We start from the raw sequence: 18,645 nt of genomic DNA on the forward strand, positions 1-18,645 counted from the left end.
GGTGTGTCGAAATTTAATTAATTAAAAATATTTATTAACGTTTAAGCCATTTGTTATTTTTCTATCGAAGAAAATAGTTTTATTAAATAACTACACTGTTAAAAAAAAGAGCAAAAAGCCAGCGTAACTCTTTCTGAGGAACAATGACACTGCAAGGATGCTTGTCGAGATCTTCCAGTTCGTTTTAAAAGTAGTCTTGTTTCAATTGTTTTTAAAACTGTTTATAAGTTGTTATGCGGATTGACCTATATTAAATTTTTATCATCCTCGGAATAAAAAAGTTTTTAAGCATTATCAACTCGATCTATTTATATATTTATTCAAGAATATTACACATTTCTTTACATTACAAAGTATGTAGTCGGGCCACAAAATGGGCCAGAAGAATTCCATTTGCCCTTGGGTCTCTTATATAAGAAGTCCCAAAAACATTTGTTACAAATTAATCGTTCCATTGCATTTTTATATCCTGTATTAAGGATAATATTTAATTCTTATTAAATTTTAATATGATTTTTAACGCTGTTCTGTGCCTTATTATATTAATTAAAGGACTGAAATGAAAAGTAATTAGCCCAGATTCTCTCGACCTCTGAGAGTTTCGAATGTCGTTCCTTTTTACAATAAAATGACTATCATTTATTTTAATTGCCGATTTAAAATGTCATTTTTATTAATAAAATAACAATAACTTACACAACACAAAGAGTTTAATAAATAGAAAAGTATAAACGATACTTATAATTTTTTTTAATGTAAAAGATTTATCGTAAAGTTAATCAAAAATATAAGAAACTAAAGTACGATTTAGTCGTATGATTTTGTGACATCTATTGTTTTGAAATTACTTGTCTTTAAATCGGACATCATCTCGTCATTGATGACGTGTTAACCGAACATCCTCATTATTGCGACGGATTTATTCTTCGTGGATGTTACAACAATTCTCTAAATTTAGACGTTATTTACTGGATATTGTTGCTACAGTAGAGAATACATTGTTTACAATAGGAACAATTGTTGTTTTAATCGATGCTACAACACGATAAAACTTTATAAGTAAAGCTAAAACCATAGAGTGTTGTTTACTCACGAGTTTTTACAATAAAGAATTAATAAGTTATTTCTAATAGTTCGAGAATGTCACAGAGCTGCCGAACTAATTTCTGCGAAATTTTTCTATTGGCTATTTTCGAATTCATGTCTGCTGTTGGTCTGTTTGAGTATCACTAAGAACGGCTGAATCCTCCTCGGGTTATAGAATGCATTTAGAGTAAATTTCTATGAAATTGTCTTGACCCCAATATCTTTATATTTTTGGATTCGGGGTACTTTGAAACGTCGAAAAATGCGAAAACATTTGGGGGTTTTCTACATGTATGGATGTGTGTGGGGAGCATACGTTTGTTCATCCACTTTGAAGTTTATTTAATTAATAACTCCTGTATCTTTTGTAGAAAATTTCTGAAATTTTGCATGGAGATTTGTGTATTAGGGGGATTGATTGATACTATTAAATTTTGGTGGATAAAGATCGACGGGATGGGGAGATAGAGGAGGTTGGTGTGTTATATCTCGAGTAGGGTCGGACTTAATGACGATTTTACTCGTTATTAGCATTTAAAATTATATATATATAAATTGCTGTATTTTTTTTTTTTTTTGGTGACTCTTAATTATGCCGACGTAACATGCAGCATATATTATTGTCTAATAATTTCAGGAAAAGTTGAGCAAAAATTGAGTATAGCTCCAAGTAAAACTCAAAGACAGAATGGTTATGTATTTTACGTTGTTAAATTTGCGTTTGTAGTGGAGAATTTATGGAAGGATAGTTGTGGTGATAAAAACTGCCTGTCGCTCAGAGTGATCTGGACCCGAGTTCAGATCAGTCTCATGGATTCAATCCCGGGCTCTCAGAGCCCGGGATTGAATCCATGCGACCAAACAAATCCCTGAATTCTTTGGGGTGGTATGTCTTGGATATTCCTAGACCCGTAGCTGATCACCCGACCGAGTCCATAATGGATACGATTAAAAGTCCCTCTTTGTGGAAAGAGTTAAAAGTAACATAATATAAGAAATTTTCTTAGAATGACATAATAAGGAATTCATCGCGTAAATCTTTAAGTATGTATTAGAATTTCCTAAGTGTTTAAACTTTTGTCATCGTCAATTTTTTAGTTTCAGCTTCGACCTTCATTTAAACAATATTATTTTTGATGTTATCAATAGTTATATCTCAACAGTTATTTACGGCTTCCGGCCATAATTTTCCTCAAATAACAATAACTGATCGTGGGATTTTTTTCAGAGTATTGATGCTTATATTCATATATAAAAGTTGTTTTCAAAGTGAAATCCTTTGACAAGTATAGGATTAATCGTTACTGTGTAATCTTTGTTATGTATCATATTAATCGACGGCAAAAATTTAAATTTTTACATCGTTTACATATAGTGATTATACCGCAATTTTTAATGAATATCTCTTAATAATATTTCTTCACTATAAATATCTTTTTAACTCTCCTTCTTGTGAGAACTAAAATAATTTTTCAGGCCCACAATGGATGAGTAGAGGGACCTTTTATATCCCGGAAAGACCACCCGTAAAAATTAACTATTCTTTGACATCCCAAGAATAGAATGTGATTAATTTTGTATTTATTAATATGAATTTTATTATATATTCTTATAAATAATAAATAAATAAACTGTAATAAAATATATAACACGCAAGTTTCTTTATACGTAACAAAACAGTACCTGTTTTGTACGTAAATAGATCTAACTACCATCTGGTGACAAAAAGTTGAATTAATTTAATCATATTTAATGTAGATTAAATTTTTTTAGTGTTAAAAATTGTTATATATAATTAACCTTTTAATTATTTACAAATATCTCGTACTATAATATTTTACAACAAAATCTAAGTTTGGAATTATTGTATTTCTATACATTTATTACCAATAATCCTTACAACTAGAATATAAATTTAGTATGTTGTTATCCTATTCTATTCTTATAAATCGATACGAAACAAATAAATTAACTAAATTATTATAATTGCAAATAAAAGAAAAAAACAATACGTATTGGTGGACGTATCTTATTTATTATCCTCCTTTATTGTACAGTACCGAATAACTTATTATTGAATAATTATAGGTTAACTTTTATATTATATAGTATAGATTACATTTATTTTTAGATGCATCATTGATTTTTCAATAGAAAAATGGATGATTGTTCTTAGAGAATGACGTGATGTACAATACCGTAGTTTGCTTTGATGAGCACGTATTGTATACAATAAGGAACTAGGAAAAATTTTACTTTTCTAAAAATTGTCCTATTTCTGCGATCCTAAATAGCTTTTTTTTCCCCGTGCGAAAAGGAAAATGCTTCCAAAAACAACAAGAATGTCGAAGAAAGTGATTCAAACGGATGAATAATTTCTTACTTATTCGAAACAACTAAACGTGTTTCTCCCGTTGAATAGATGATACAATGATTACTTAACTTTTATTTTTAAAAACAGGATGAATGAGAACTTCATCAAACTATGAAAAATGCATTCCGAAAGGAATTTGGGCGTATCCAGATTTATTTTTCAGGTCGAGTTAATCGAAATAATGAACTTTAATGGGTTCAATATAACAATTTAATAAGAGTCATAGCATGAAGTATACTTGTTAAAGATATTGAAAGGAATATTCCATTATGATTTCTCTATTATTATTTCTTGTATTTTATATAAGATTATTCATTATTGTTTAAGATATTTATTTTCGTGCGTAATTTAAAGGAGGAAAAAAAAAAATTCGACCTATAGTAATTGATAGATTACAATGGCCTTTCTACTTCAAAATAAAAAAGGGGGAGGGAGAATAAATAAGATAATTAATATAAATACAAGTTTTTGTTATTGGGAAAAATTCAAACCCTTAAATATTTCTGTAGGAAAAAAAAGAAGCAAGTTTATAAGAAAAAATAGGAAAAAAATTTAAATAAAATGTCATATCTATCACTAAAAATGAAGCTTTTATAGCAATAGAATTAATAATAGTTTTCGGTTAATGTTACCTATGGTTCCAAGATGGCGGTTCGTCTCCGATTCCAGCAAATAGAAGAAGGGAAACAGTGGGGACGCACGTTCTAACCTAACCTAACCTATTCTAATAAATTACCATAATTATTAGAATAGGTTGTTAGGTTAGAACGTGCGCCCCCACTGTTTCCTTGCTGGAATCAGACGAGCCGCCATCTTGGAACCATAGGTAACATTAACCTAGTTTTCTATTCGTTGATATAAATGTGGATAAGAAAGTCAACTAATAAATAAGTAATAAGCGTAAATAAATTCTGTAATAAGAATTAATAAATTGAATTATTTTAGATTAAGCTTGCAAAATGATACGAAGAAAATTAAAATTTTACCGTAAACAATTTATTACAAGATTACAAAATCTCTTTAAATTACTCGACAGATTTTGTAAGTTTGAAAATTAATTTTCTCCGAAGAAATTTATATACCACATACACGAATGAATAATTATATAATTTATTTTTATCTAAACGTATTAAATTAATATTAAGAATGTTAAAATATATATAATTAGTAATGATATTTTATTCATTTTTTTTCTAAATTAACTTATATTTAGAACTAGCTAGAAACGGCTTCGAATATGTTGTGAAATAAAATAATTAAATACCATTCAAATACCATTTTTTATAGCAAAACATCTGCTTTTAAGTTTATACAAAAAAAAATAAAAATTTAGACATTTACTCAGTTTATTTTATTTTAATAAAACATGCTCAATTTTACGTACTTCGAAAATTTACTGTATTTAATTACGGTATTAGCGAGGTTGAGGTCAAAGTTTTAAACGTGAAAACGTGTACGTCGGACGTCCAGCGCCGCTTTCTCGTAAGCCTAGAAGTTCGACAATGGCGTTTGGAATGTCGAGCACGATTCCACTGACATTCCAAACGCCATTGTCGAACTTCTAGGCTTACGAGAAAGCGGCGCCGGACGTCCGACGTACACGTTTTCACGTTTCAAACTTCGGTCTCAACCTCGCTATTATAACAAGTGACAATTACTACCGCCATCTTGTGCTCAGAAGTGCAAACAAATATGTTTAAATTTAGAAATTATGTGAATTAATAATAAAATTTCTTTATATTTATAAATATGTGCATAATTTTATTTTAATTAAATCTGCCGATAGTAAATATTTAGAGAAATAGGAGCATCCCTCCAGCTCGAAAACCTCATTTATTTTTGAAAACTGTAGGTAAAAGTTTTACCATTTTTGTGCACAGAAATTTTCGTCAAAATCGCTAAAATCTAGAGCGAATTTTATTTGTTGGAAAGGTGTAACGTGTATACAATTCATCAGAATTAAAAAGAGTAATAAGATACGCAAGGAAGTGCATTAAGTAAAGATATAGATATCTGGATAGATTAAATTTCAGAGCACGGAAAGTGATAATTGCATGTAAATTAAAACCCATTCAATTACAAACACTTAACAGAAACATTTGAACGTTTAACCTTTCTTTTTCGAGCAAATATTTCATGCAACATAAAATTCATAAATGCAAAAGTAACATATTTATAATATTTAATTTGCTATAATAGAAATTCTTAATGAATAAAGATTAGGAATTATAACACGAATCGCACGTATTTTTTTTTATTAGTTTGATGCATTAATTACGACTAATAACTCGAAAATTGATGATGTTCGGCATCTCTATAATATGTATTATTTCCTTATAGATGTGGAAGCGCATCAATTAGCTATTGATATGTAAATTATAGGTTCTTTGAAAATATAATTTATTAATTAATCGGTTTCTTTAATATAAAGTCATATTTTCATTAATTGGTGTAAACCGCTTTCTTTTCTCCTCTTAAACACGTGTTGACTATTAAAACTTATCAATATCATTCAGATATTTCATCCTAACGCTCCAGCATTAAGATAGGATTAGGAAACAAAGGATAAGAATTATCTTGTAAAACAACTCATACATTTTAATATTTATGATTATGATTTATACAAAAAAAAAAAAATACATAATCTAGTGCAAAGACACTGTATATGTGTAGAAGGTTTTATATAATGGACTGTTACAGATCTAATTTTATCCTAAGTAACCCAATGAATACATCTTCAAAAAATGAACTAATTAATGAATATGATGATGATGATACTAAGAAATAATTGTGCACTTAGAAACAGGATTTGCTTTATAAAAAGAAAGAAAAAAAAATTAAATATTAATGCTTTTGATCCAAATTCGAAATTTTTTTTGGCCTATTTACTTATAAAAGAATTGAGATTGTGTGTAATTCTATGCAATAAACTGTAAAAAAAAATTTAATGATTATTTAAGGTAGCCATTAATTGCTATCTTAATCTACACCCATTAAAAAAATTCTTAAATTATATATATATATATATATATATATACTGTATTTAATATTAATTTTTTAAAAGATTAATGAATTATAGAATTATATGTTATCAAGAGATATGTTATGACGACAAAACCTTTTGAAATTTCAAAATTTAAATTGGTTAAGCAACAAATTTCAGTAATTTAGTCATTTCCAAATTTACTCATGAATATTCATTAAGTAAAAATTTCTAAAAAAAGCTATTGCAAGTTTTCAATATGTAATGTCATTTGATATATTACAAAATTATCTTTCGGTTGGCGACATTATCAACTCCAATAGAAATTTTTATATTTAAAATTTTTGTTATTAATATAGACTACTTCTAAAATAGTTTGCTCATCTCGCATTTCTACTTCATGCACTTTTAACATTTACATTTGCTAGTAGTGTATAAAATAATTACTAGTTGTATTTTTAAAATAAATAAAAAAATTTTATATATATAATTTTTTTTATTTAAAATTGATGCTTAAACTAAATAAGCACATAAATATTTACAAATAACCTCAATGGGTGATTAAAAATAAAATAAATAAGCAAGCAAAACAAATTTTTCAGATAAAAAAAAAAGCCCCTTAAAGTAGGAAAAACATTCCCATTATAAACATTTAAAAAATACCAAAATCTCTTAACTCTCTTCTGTTTTCTAACTTTATCTATCGTACAAAACTCCTTTTTTTTTATCAGAAACGGCAACGTATGCTATACATATATAATATACAGTATATATGAACTTGGTATGACTGTGATTGTCCGCAAACTGTCTTGCACACAATGTTTATACAATATAGAAAGGCACATGATATAACGTTATTTGTATATTAATATTGTTAAACTTGTTACATTTAAATTATTGCCACAAAATGGATTAGTTAATTGGCAGATATGATACAAAATATTCCATCTTTATGAAAAAGGTAAACATTATTGGAAGGGAAGACTTCACAATTATATTTAAAAATCAACAACTTGTAGGCAGTGTCCGTATTGTACTTTACAGGTAGAAATTTTTTAATTCGGATTTTAGATAAGGACTGGAAGAACGAGTGGAAAGATTGTTTCGTACTACGAAACTATTTTGATGCATACGGGTGAAATTTCTAAATTTCCTATTATTACGAACATTTGTAAATAGAAGTTCAAATACTAGATGTATATGGCCTGAGATACTATTCTAATATTTTAGTTGAAAAAAAAAATTTTTTAGTACACTATGCCAACTCTTTCATCAATTATAATTTCTTCTGAAAACATTAATCTATTTGTAACTATTCCTTTAAATTCTACAACCATAGTTTTTATTTCGGAAATATTTCTATTATTCTGTTGATGTTCTTCCGTACATCCTCGTTCTTTAATATACTGCGATCGTTTCTCTTCCATTAATTCGTTTTGTTGCTGAGATAACGGCATTAACGGATTAGTCGAATTTTCGTCCGAAATGTTTTCCGCGTTTGCAGAAACTTGACGAGGAACTTCTATTACGCCGTTCTTAATGTCCGTATTTGTTGCCGACGAGGCCGAAGGAATAGGCTTATTTAACACAGTTTTCTCACAAATCCAAGAATGCTGTAGGCATTCTTTGGCAGTCATGCGTTCACTGAAAGAAGATAAAACAAATAAAGAAAGTTGCTTATAAAAAAAACTTACATAACTAAAACTGAACAAACAATGTACGAGTATTTTCCTGTGGACATAAAAATAGCTATTGACTTTTTAAATTAAATTAAACAAAAGCTTGTTTCTTCATTAGTTTAAACATTTTCTTAGATGTAATATAGAATATATATTAATAAAATTATGATATCATAAGAGTATATGTTATAAAAATAACTTCATTCTAAGATTTCTTATTATTCTAAAGTTTTAGATGTATATCCTTTTAATTTAAAAGAAATTTATATAGTATGAAACATATCATAAAATTATTTATACTGTAAAAACAGTTATGTCAGTTGACTGAAATACATTCAGAATAAATATTTTGTCATTATTTGATAAGTTTCAACTTTATTTCAATCTTATAAATATAGTACCAATATGAATCATTTCAGTAAATATTTAAAAGTTTAAATCAAAATCATGCAATTAAAGTTTTTATTATAAATCAGAGGTAATGAACCCCTTTATTTAGTGAGCATCAATAATCAAGTTTAGTTATTTAATTACTTTAAAAGTCATGTATAAATTACCTTTTCTCAAAAATACACACACACTTTAAAAATGGAATGGCTATTTGCAATAATGTTTAATGCTTCACCCATTGACACTTTAAAGAGACCATAATTTCAGTTTTTTAGATAATGATATGCTACTTAAACCTACTATTCAGTTTTTATAATTTGACTGACAATGATATGACACGACACAGTCTTGACCCAATAATTTGCTATCAATAACTGTTCGTTTAATGTGCCAAAACAAGAAAAAACAAACAATTAGCTAAAATCTGTGACAGTACAATTTGAGGACAAAACTGATGATTAATTATAATAAAAATCTTCAATGTTTATATTTTTAATAGTTCTAATGACACGTTCATTACATACCACATTCAGCATTGTTCTAAGTTTTATAATATTGAAATAAAACAATAAACAATATATTACATAGCTTGTTCTATGCAATACTATTCATTGTCAAAATGGTAAACTATGAAAGGAAAATTGTGCATTACATGTTTCCATTGTTATTTCATTCATGCAACCTTCATTGCTGACTCCAATATCTGATAAAAGTCAAAGGATTATAACATGCTTTATCATTGATGTGACCTTCGCATACAGTTACATTACATAAAAATGTATTCATCTAGCAATTATTGTAAGGTATGTGAAAAATGAATACAATCTTCAGTAAAAACACTAAATTATAGTCATTGAGTAATGAATTACAAGTAATGTTCTATTTACTACTGCTCGAGAATGAAATATCGTCATTATTATTAACAATTTTGAATCAAACATCGCTCGAAATTGAACATTTACTAAATTCAATTAACCATATAGTAGATTCAACTTTATTGTATTACGTCGTAAAAGAAAAAAGACCATTACATAATAGTTTTATTTTGTTAAGGGACACACAAGAAAACGATAAAGTATCACTAAATTAAAATAAATTTAACTCACCATGGTTCTCTAACTAGCAACCTTTGAATAAAATCCTTGGCATCGTTCGATATGTTAGCAAACATTTCTGGGGGAAATTCTAAAGGAGCGTGAGTGATATTACAGAATGTTTCCTGCTTTGAATCTCCACCGAACGGAGAATGACCAGATAAGAGAACGTACGTTAAAACACCAATACTCCTGAAAGTATCGAATTAAATAAATAAATTTTTATAAACCGAAATAAACAACATTTAATTCGATTATTTAATTGTTATAGCAAATTAAAACATACCACATATCTGTAGCTAAGGTAATTGGTTCGTATTGAAGAATTTCTGGTGCTAGAATAATAGAATTCGAAATTAAAAACAAAATCATTTTATTACTATTTTTTAAAGATTTTTATATAATTGAAATTTTAAAATTATGAATGCATTTATGAAAAGCAAAAATACTAAAATAATCATAAGTAAGACTATTATTATTTTTTTTATTTTAGATTTGTAAAAAGTCCATGTATAGATGTTTGAAGAGTTTTCACTCCACATCTAATTGCCAGATGGACAAGGTCTTTTCTAAGTATAGCAGCTTGACAGAAAGGGTGTTGGACTTTTGCCATTAAATGCTAAGTGAAACAACTCTCTAGTTGTTTGACAGATGTTCAGTCAGCATTGATTTTTAAAATGCCAAAAGTAGTAAGCTCTTTATTACTCGACAATGAAAGATGCAGAACATCGAATTAGTCGGATGTTTTCGAGTCTCAAAAACTATTAAAAGTCAATCTTAATAATGCTGAACAGTGTCAAAATCATTTTTAAATAGACAATCTTTTTTTAGTCTTACCTACGTAATCGGGAGTTCCTACGATTTCTCTTATTTCGATATCTTTAGTAATGAGACGAGAAATACCGAAATCGCATAACTTAATATTTCCTTGGGGAAATGCACTTGTTAAAAGTAAGTTTTGAGGCTGAAAATAATTTTAAAATTTATATTTTTAAACATTAAAGATTAAAAATAATTACTTATTTTAATATTCTACTTAATAGGCGAGGTGAACGAACAGATTTTTTAAAATTCTTTTTTCCTTAAACTTAAAGAAGGAAATTGTTATAATATAAAGAATACTAAACAGTAAACAGAAAAAATATATATGTATATATAAAAAACCTTTTTAAATATATTATAATCCAATAAAAATCCTACAAGTGAAAGGAATTTATTTCCTGAAATTGGTATTATCTAACTATTATAACTACTACTACTTATCTAAAATTTACAGGATATGGGGGGGTATATCAAGGACATAAAGTTTTGTAATACAACCTACAATCTATATTTACAACTATTGTAAATCCAAAGAAAAACTAAGCTCATATTTCTACAACTGAATCATTTATTATTTTTATTAACATATTATCAAAAATGGGCACGAAATATCTATTGATAAGAATTATTAAAATAACTGTAAATATATCCTGACAGTTGTTTAATGTTGTCATCATTAGTATGGTGGATGTTATATGAAAATTACTCAAACGCATTTATTTCATAATAAAATTAAATTATATTACAGATTCTGAAGATATATATATATATATATTTAAATAATGAACACCAAAGTAATAAAAACAAGCTAAGACATTCTGTCTGTAAGCCGTAAATTATAGAAGAAAATTTCACGTCTAGCGGTTTAGTGTAAACTAATAAATAATCATCAGTAATGTGTTTAAAATTCTACGATGAGTTTAACTTCTTTTTTTTTTTTTTTCCTTTTTAAGTTTCGGTTTTCCTGATTAAGGCGTAAATAAACCAGGATGGTGACGATAAGTCTGGAGTACTGGTTAACAGCTGAATAGATACTAAAATCTGGCATGGGAAAAAAAAGGGTCGAACGACTGAATGGCACCAAAACGACGTCAATCCGGATTCCCCATGGAGCCGTCAAGACAGTAGCTTATTTTCAATGAATACGTGACGTAAGCGGATGAACTTTTTTCTGGTATCGAATACAGAAGGTCACTAACAACCAGTTATCAGTCCTAGCACGAAAACCATTCCCCGTCTGTCATAAACTGGAAAATCATTACTTGGGAATTTTTCGTTCTTTTTTTCAAAAAAAAAAAAAAGTTTAAAAAATTCGACGGAATTTTAGGCGTGGTTAAAACAACAAACGTCCTTGCGACAAGCCAGAAAAATGGTTCTACGGGTCATTCCAGTACCGCATCAGCATTTGCTCAATTTAATTTCGCTGAATCGCTAAAGAAGTTTGCAGAGTCAGCAAATTAATTGTTTTCGGTCAATCGGTTTTTACCCCTGACCTCATTGCCGGAGCTAGTTTATGACAATGTTAGTCCTTGGGGGTTTTACTTCTATACAAGACAAGACGCATAGGAATCTTAATACCGGACATTTTGGTGCTACACGTTATTATTACGAGCATCTATCCATCTCGCATCGAAGTTTTTGGAGAATCGAGGGCAGATATATTAAAATCGGCCACTGGATATGGGACAGCCGGGAAAACTGCGGGGGAAAAAAAAACCGGTTTGGTATCATAATATCCTTTTTTTTTAAACAGAAGGCTCGAAAAACATTCGATATTAACCCCGGAGCGGAACTAGTCTAGAATGATAATAAATTATACAACATATTTTTATACCTTAAGATCTAAATGTGCTACATTGAGATCGTGAAGAAAGATCAGTCCTTCCAATATCTGGCGCATCAGACGAGATGCATCTCTTTCACAAATTACTTCTTCGTCTTCTAAAACACGCTGCACTTCTCCACCCGTTGCCCTGTTCGGATTTATAAAACATTGTTTAAAAAAAATAATAATAATAATAAAGCGTTTGTTTATTTTGTTTGTTTATCCACTTACATTTCTAGAACTAGGATGATTTCTGATGACGTTTCGTATATTTCATGCAAGCGCACAATTCTAGGACAGACTGCACTCAATTTCAAAACATATATCTCGTGCATAATTTCGTGTCTAACGTCAGACGCTCTTCGTCTTTTGCGTATGTATTTGGCTGCATATTTAATGCCCGTTTCCTTATGGCAACATCGTCGGACTGTAGCGAATTTACCCCTATAATTAATTAGAAAAAGATAGTCGTTAATTGTGTGTTATTATTAAGGACAAAACGGTAAATATTCACCGATTGAAGTTAATAGGTTATATTTTTGGCAGAATTTCTCTAGATTTCATAAGAATATTTATTTATTTACTTTCGGAAAAGTCCTTGTACTCGGCTCAAAAATTAGGCTAATAAGAGTTCAAAGCTATCGTCGGTGGATTTTTTTTTTCTTTTGCACAGATTACGTTTCATAATTTTATTATTAGTAAGAAAATTTTAATATTAGAGTTCATTAACAGCGAATACGAAGCAAATATAATAAGATGCTGCAGGACGTAAGCTTGTTAATAGGTGTGTTTAATTTAACTAGACGACGTCCGAAGAATGATTTTGGCTAGGTTACGCTCACTTAAGATAGTTTTCTTCTGCCAAATATTCGTAGCGACACCAGCGAGGAATACCAACGAAAATTTATCGAAAAGGATAAACAACCCGCGACTTTCGTATATCAAAACAATCGACCGGACGCCGGTTAACGAAACATAAATTTTCATTATGCGATATGCGCGGTTGGAAGGCATTAAAAATATGACGTCAGCCGTTCAAACGCGTTAGATTGAATTGGAATCTCTAACAAATCTGACAACGCCCGTTCGTCCACATTCCTCCAACGGAAAGTGCATCCGTTTCCGGCGGACGTCACGTGACCGGACATCCCGGACAATGTCGCATAGATACCAGACAATATTACCAGACGGATCGTAACAACCGGATAGATTACATTTTGCATAATCCAGTTCTTCAAAATTATGCATTTATTACGTACGCGCGTTAAAACGTCTGATCCGTTTAGTTTTTATGTACCGAAACTCGCTTCGTATCGCGGAAATCTGTAGCGACGAACTTAATTCTGAAAAAGATATTTAAACTTTTGAGAAACGATCCCGTTTGGTCTTAAGCCAGACATAGTTGGCATAGCGTTTCGGTAGACGGGGAAAGTCTATCGGCCGGAAAGACAGTAGGAAATGTTTCTTTTGGAAAGGACTTAAAATAATGTGTTCGTTGACCCAGACATCGCGGGAGGCCCCACTTTTTTAAACGAAAACAAATCTCTAATTTCTAGGTTCGTCACTGTTTACACTTAATTCGGATCCCCCGCTTTTAAAAAAATGCAAGGTACACAACAAACACATCCAGGGCTTCCGTGTCCTATTTCTCGTAAACAAAATATTAATCCGTGTTTGTCTGTTCGAGACAATCGACCTCAATCGAATTCATGTGACATTAAAACGTTTTGTAGAAAAAAAAAATGTTTCCGATTAGCCTAAAGGTGAAAGAAATAGAAAAAAAATTGACCTTGATTCGCCCTATTGACCCGAAGTCGTCTTTCACCTTTTTTTTTTCTTCTTATAATTTATCAATAGCGGGAAGCCAAAATAGTTAAACGAATTAGGACATATGTAGTGTTTCGATTAGAAAGTTTACCATATTCGATGATATCATAAGCCGCGGGAGACTTTGTTCCCCCTTCACATAATCAGATAATGAGCAAGGTCGTTAGAGGTGAGTCATCCGGGGAGCACGGTCTTGGTTCGAGTTCAACGGGCTTTCGTTCTTCTCTAACATCATTCTAGCATCGATTGGAGTAAGACGGTAGCTAAAGACTATATTAGGCAGGAAACAATTCTAAAGCCACCCACGCCTGAACGGGTCATTGTTCTACAGTTTGTATTTATAAAGTGAAAGGGATGACCCATCTCTGTTTAGCGTTATTTATGGAGCGTATGTTAAACCTCCATGACCATAAATGGTGGCGGCAGTTTTGCAGCTGACTCAACGTCTAGCTACGGATTTCAAGGTTCTCCCCCGTGCACAGAGATCGGGGGAATCGTTCATGATTCATGACCTGTTCGGCGACAGGTATGTGGGACAAACAGGCTACACGTTACTAGCCTACAGGCTTCATTTTTTATTATTATTTTTTTCGAACTGTAGGGGAAAGGTTGAATCCGGTAATTACCATACCAGGAAGCCAGTTGCTACCACTGTATAAACAGAGACAATAGAAGTTTTACCTATACAGACACCGAAGAGCGCGTAATCTAAAGAATTAATATGCATTTAGATCAACAAACAAGCTCTTAACTTACCTGGCAAAAGGTCTCGATTCGACCGTGTACACATCGGTGATTGGTTGTGTATTAATATAAAGTGGTTGAGGACAATGTGTTTCGTTAAGAAGGCCTTGCACGCCGCCGGGATTATTATTCAAATTGTCGTCCAGGTTAAGGGCCATTTTGTGACCTCGAACCCTCTTCGACGTTTGCTAATGGCTACCTAAATAAGGAAACGAAAAACATTTGTGGTCAAACATACTTTAAAAGGAAAAAAAACTAACCTAATGCCGAAATATTTCTATTTCCAGTTTCCGTTGTCTATTCTATAACGCTAACAGTACTTTCTATTGTCGGATACGCGTATTTCGTACGTTAACTTCTATTGTAATCGATTAATATAAGAAATAAAATAAATAAAACGTTAATACTTACTTTCTAATTCTATTAGCGTTGGCTTATAAAGTACGACGGTTGTGTTTTTCCAGCTACCTGTACATTAATTATTATAATTAAACTAAATGAACGTGGACGGAATTAATCGTAACGTCCACGTTCGTCTTCTCATCTACAATGAACGTCTCCCGACCGATTCCAATTGGGAATGAAGTCGGAGTGGCAGCTGATTGGCTGCAGCTCGAGTCATAGACATCGTAACTAATACGTACAGTGTTTTTTGTTTGCTTTTTTAATTCCGTGCAGTTTCCTGGTTACGTTTAATATTTTCCATTCGGTTTATTTCAATTTTTAAATACGTTTATAAACAATTTTATTTATTTTTTTTATTCCGTTTAATTTAATACGTAACGATTTATAAAATTATAAATAAAATATATTATTGCATTTTTCGTTATTCCTAAATTTTCGTAATGTCGATTTGAAGTACGCATTGTAAAACGTTACTTATCTCTGCTGTAATTTAAGAATTTTATGGTTTTTTTTATCTTACTTTTATATAAGATAAAACCATAAAATTTATTAATGCAACGTAATCTGCAGAAAATATGTATTTTTATACCCGAAAAAAATATCTAATGCACTCGAACCTCCAATAACGTTACCCGTATACTACAGCGACTGTTTTAGGAACTTTTTAGACAGAATACATATAAAATAATCTCCGAACAACCACTATTTTTATATTTTAGTCAGTTGCCGTTGTTGGAGATTTGAGTATATTTCAAAATTTAAGATACTTTACCTTAATTTATCTTCTCGAAATACGAAGATTAACGGCGTAGTTCAACGATTATTAATTGAATTAACTATTATATTTAGCGAAAATTGATCTTATTTTAATCTTAAACGACACTACGGGCGTTGGCCTTTTTCCAAGTGTCAAATAAGAATTAAACCTTGTACTGTATTTGAAGTTTTGAAAAATCGCAATTTAAAAATGGCGTATCTCCGAACGGTCGTAAATTTTCACTTATTAGTGACATCATCGTTGAGAAACGGAGAAAAACCTATTATTCATTAATAAATTTCGAAAGAAAATGACAAAAGAAGAAGAAACGCAAGCCACCATGAACCATTTGTTTTCTTACAATTAGAACTTAGTCATAACTGATTTCTACACAATTATTCTGCTCATTTCGTAAATATTAAGAATGGCATCTAAAATATTTTGCTATGATGCATTATTTTTCTCATTTATATACGGGTTAATATATAAGTTAATGTACTTATCTATTTAAAACTTGCATTCGTTCGATTTATTTTAGTTATAGTTTGATCGGGTATTGAATATTTGTTATGTTTTAGTACTCGAGGAAACAACGTGGTAATAAAAAAAGAATTTAATTAAATATATCATTAAAAATTATATGATAGACTAAAAATATATACTATAGAAAAATTACGATATTATATCCAGGAAGAAAAATTATGTGAAGCCTTTTGAGTGAGGTTTAAAGCCTGCTTTCAAATCGTTAACTAAGCGGCAAGTTAAAAGGATTAGAAAGAATTATCCCTTACTTTTACTGCTATTCTTTACTTATCTCGTTTGGTTAATACGGATTAATGAAAGGTATGAATTGTCGGTTCACACTAGTCACAAAAAATCGCAAGACTGCGGTTCGAGTTTGAATCAATTTCGGTTTATTTGATTTCATTTATAGCAAGTGTCCGATTTCTCGCGAATAATTACGACAGTCCAGATCAAATTTCAAGATAAATTCAGTATTTGGTTGTATTAGAATAACTTATTTTGGGTGGTATCTTCTTAGTTCGTCCCATCAACTGAGGCAAGTTCGCTATCTGCAAGTTTTGGCTATTCAAAATAACGATTTCTCTATTGTTAACAGAATATCTGTTTTTGTCTTTTTTTCACGAAAATAAGAATGTTTTTCTCGAATTGAAGATTGCTTTATCACTTAAAACACGTATAAAATTATTTATAATTATCAAAAAATAGTTTTATTAGTAACATTTTCGACACGTCTTCATAAGATTCAAAATACCAGGAAGCTCTGTGTTGAGTAAAATATCCTATTTAAGATCTGCCAAACTAAATATTTGTGTTGTACGCCGTCGAAAACAAATTTGTAGCGCGTAAAATTATAACTACGTGGTGGAATGATATTCTAATATAAAATACGATCATATATACTTTATCAATGAAAATCAGTTTACAGCTTCTCCAATTACACAACATTGAAATCCTCAAATTTCATATTTTAATAAAGTTTATTCGATATAACCTATTTTATAAAATGTTATGTATTTTGTTTTCCTGTACGCTTTCCGTCCCGTGAGCACTAAGAGGGTTTTCTTCTAGGCCCATGGCCAAGAATTCGTAATGGTGAGGGGTGAGGCCCGAAATATCCGGAATAGAACACGCACGAAAAATTCCTCGGGTTCTTCACCCACCCACATTCTATCCTTGACTCCAGAGAGGTACACTGCTCTTCCGCCATTTTGACTGGACAAACTTGCAGTAGCCTATAGGCTTATATTTGTAATGGAATAGAAAGATTACGAACAAAGCAAATGAGCTCTCACAACTCGACTGGCCGATGTGATTCAATTTTAATTTAAATCGAATGGTTTCAGTTGAGTTGTGGAAACTCTTTTGTTTAATTAATTAATGGATTAATTATTACTTATTATGATTAAATAGCTTAATATTCATTAAAATACAAAGCATTAATACGAAAGAGCAAGATAAATAAAGTATTGGTATGTTTATAATACAGAAACTAACGATTCCAGCAAACACATTATCGCAATAAGGTACGATAGTGTTTAGAACATTTCAAATACTCTGGCATATTTATTCTCGTGTTATATTCTAAAAATATATTGAATTAATCATACTACAGCAAATTGTTTAGATCTTATATTGTATCACACGTATCATCGTGTCTTATAAATGAAATTATAAAGTTAAATCTATACAAATCTCACAATATGTAAAAATATATATAAAGTAAATTGATGATAGCGAAATTCTTTAAAGACCTATATATAACGAAAACAATGCAAATACTTCTTTTTATTAAGGACTACTTTAATAAATAGAATCCTTTGTTCGATAATTTCGCACTTCTAAAGGCCTATAATTATTATTCATAAGAGTCTAAATTCCAATTTCACAACAAATGAAGTCTGAAGAAAGCAAATACTCGTACAATTAGATATGAAACTACTTATATTCTATAGAATCTCGCTTTAGTTATTATTTCCAATTGACCTATTTCTTTGCACATAAAATATATCATAAATATACACTGTATAGCCTATATATTATCTCGGAAAATTATGAATATAATTAATAACCTTTCTTCATATATATATAATTTTTATAATTAAATATTTCTTAATATATAGCCTATATATAGAAA

At 30.1% G+C, this 18,645-nt stretch overlaps 1 protein-coding gene across 1 annotated transcript; it reads right to left on the reverse strand.

Moving 5' to 3' along the window:
- Positions 1-6,919: 6,919 nt before the first annotated feature.
- Positions 6,920-15,396, reverse strand: Drak (Death-associated protein kinase related). The gene is made up of 8 exons (XM_067266690.1): positions 15,236-15,396; positions 14,837-15,023; positions 12,485-12,697; positions 12,263-12,401; positions 10,444-10,570; positions 9,893-9,941; positions 9,619-9,798; positions 6,920-8,087 (listed from the first exon to the last, which is right to left on the reverse strand). The coding sequence occupies exons 2-8, from the start codon at positions 14,980-14,982 to the stop codon at positions 7,691-7,693; spliced, it is 1,251 nt and encodes a 416-aa protein (XP_067122791.1). The 5' UTR covers positions 14,983-15,023; positions 15,236-15,396; the 3' UTR covers positions 6,920-7,690.
- Between the last annotated feature and the right edge of the window lie 3,249 nt (positions 15,397-18,645).

This window comes from Centruroides vittatus, unplaced genomic scaffold (genome assembly GCF_030686945.1).
Source record: "Centruroides vittatus isolate TY-2023 unplaced genomic scaffold, ASM3068694v2 contig_2818, whole genome shotgun sequence".
Taxonomy (NCBI): Eukaryota; Metazoa; Arthropoda; class Arachnida; order Scorpiones; family Buthidae; genus Centruroides; species Centruroides vittatus.

Excerpts from the sequence above, each read along its gene's own strand:
- Drak (XM_067266690.1), bottom strand. The coding sequence starts at position 14,982 with ATGGCCCTTAACCTGGACGACAATTTGAATAATAATCCCGGCGGCGTG. Across the intron at positions 12,402-12,484 it reads ATCATCCTAGTTCTAGAAAT|GGCAACGGGTGGAGAAGTGC; the intron begins GTAAGTGGATAA and ends AAATCCGAACAG. Across the intron at positions 8,088-9,618 it reads TTGCTAGTTAGAGAACCATG|TGAACGCATGACTGCCAAAG; the intron begins GTGAGTTAAATT and ends ATCTTCTTTCAG.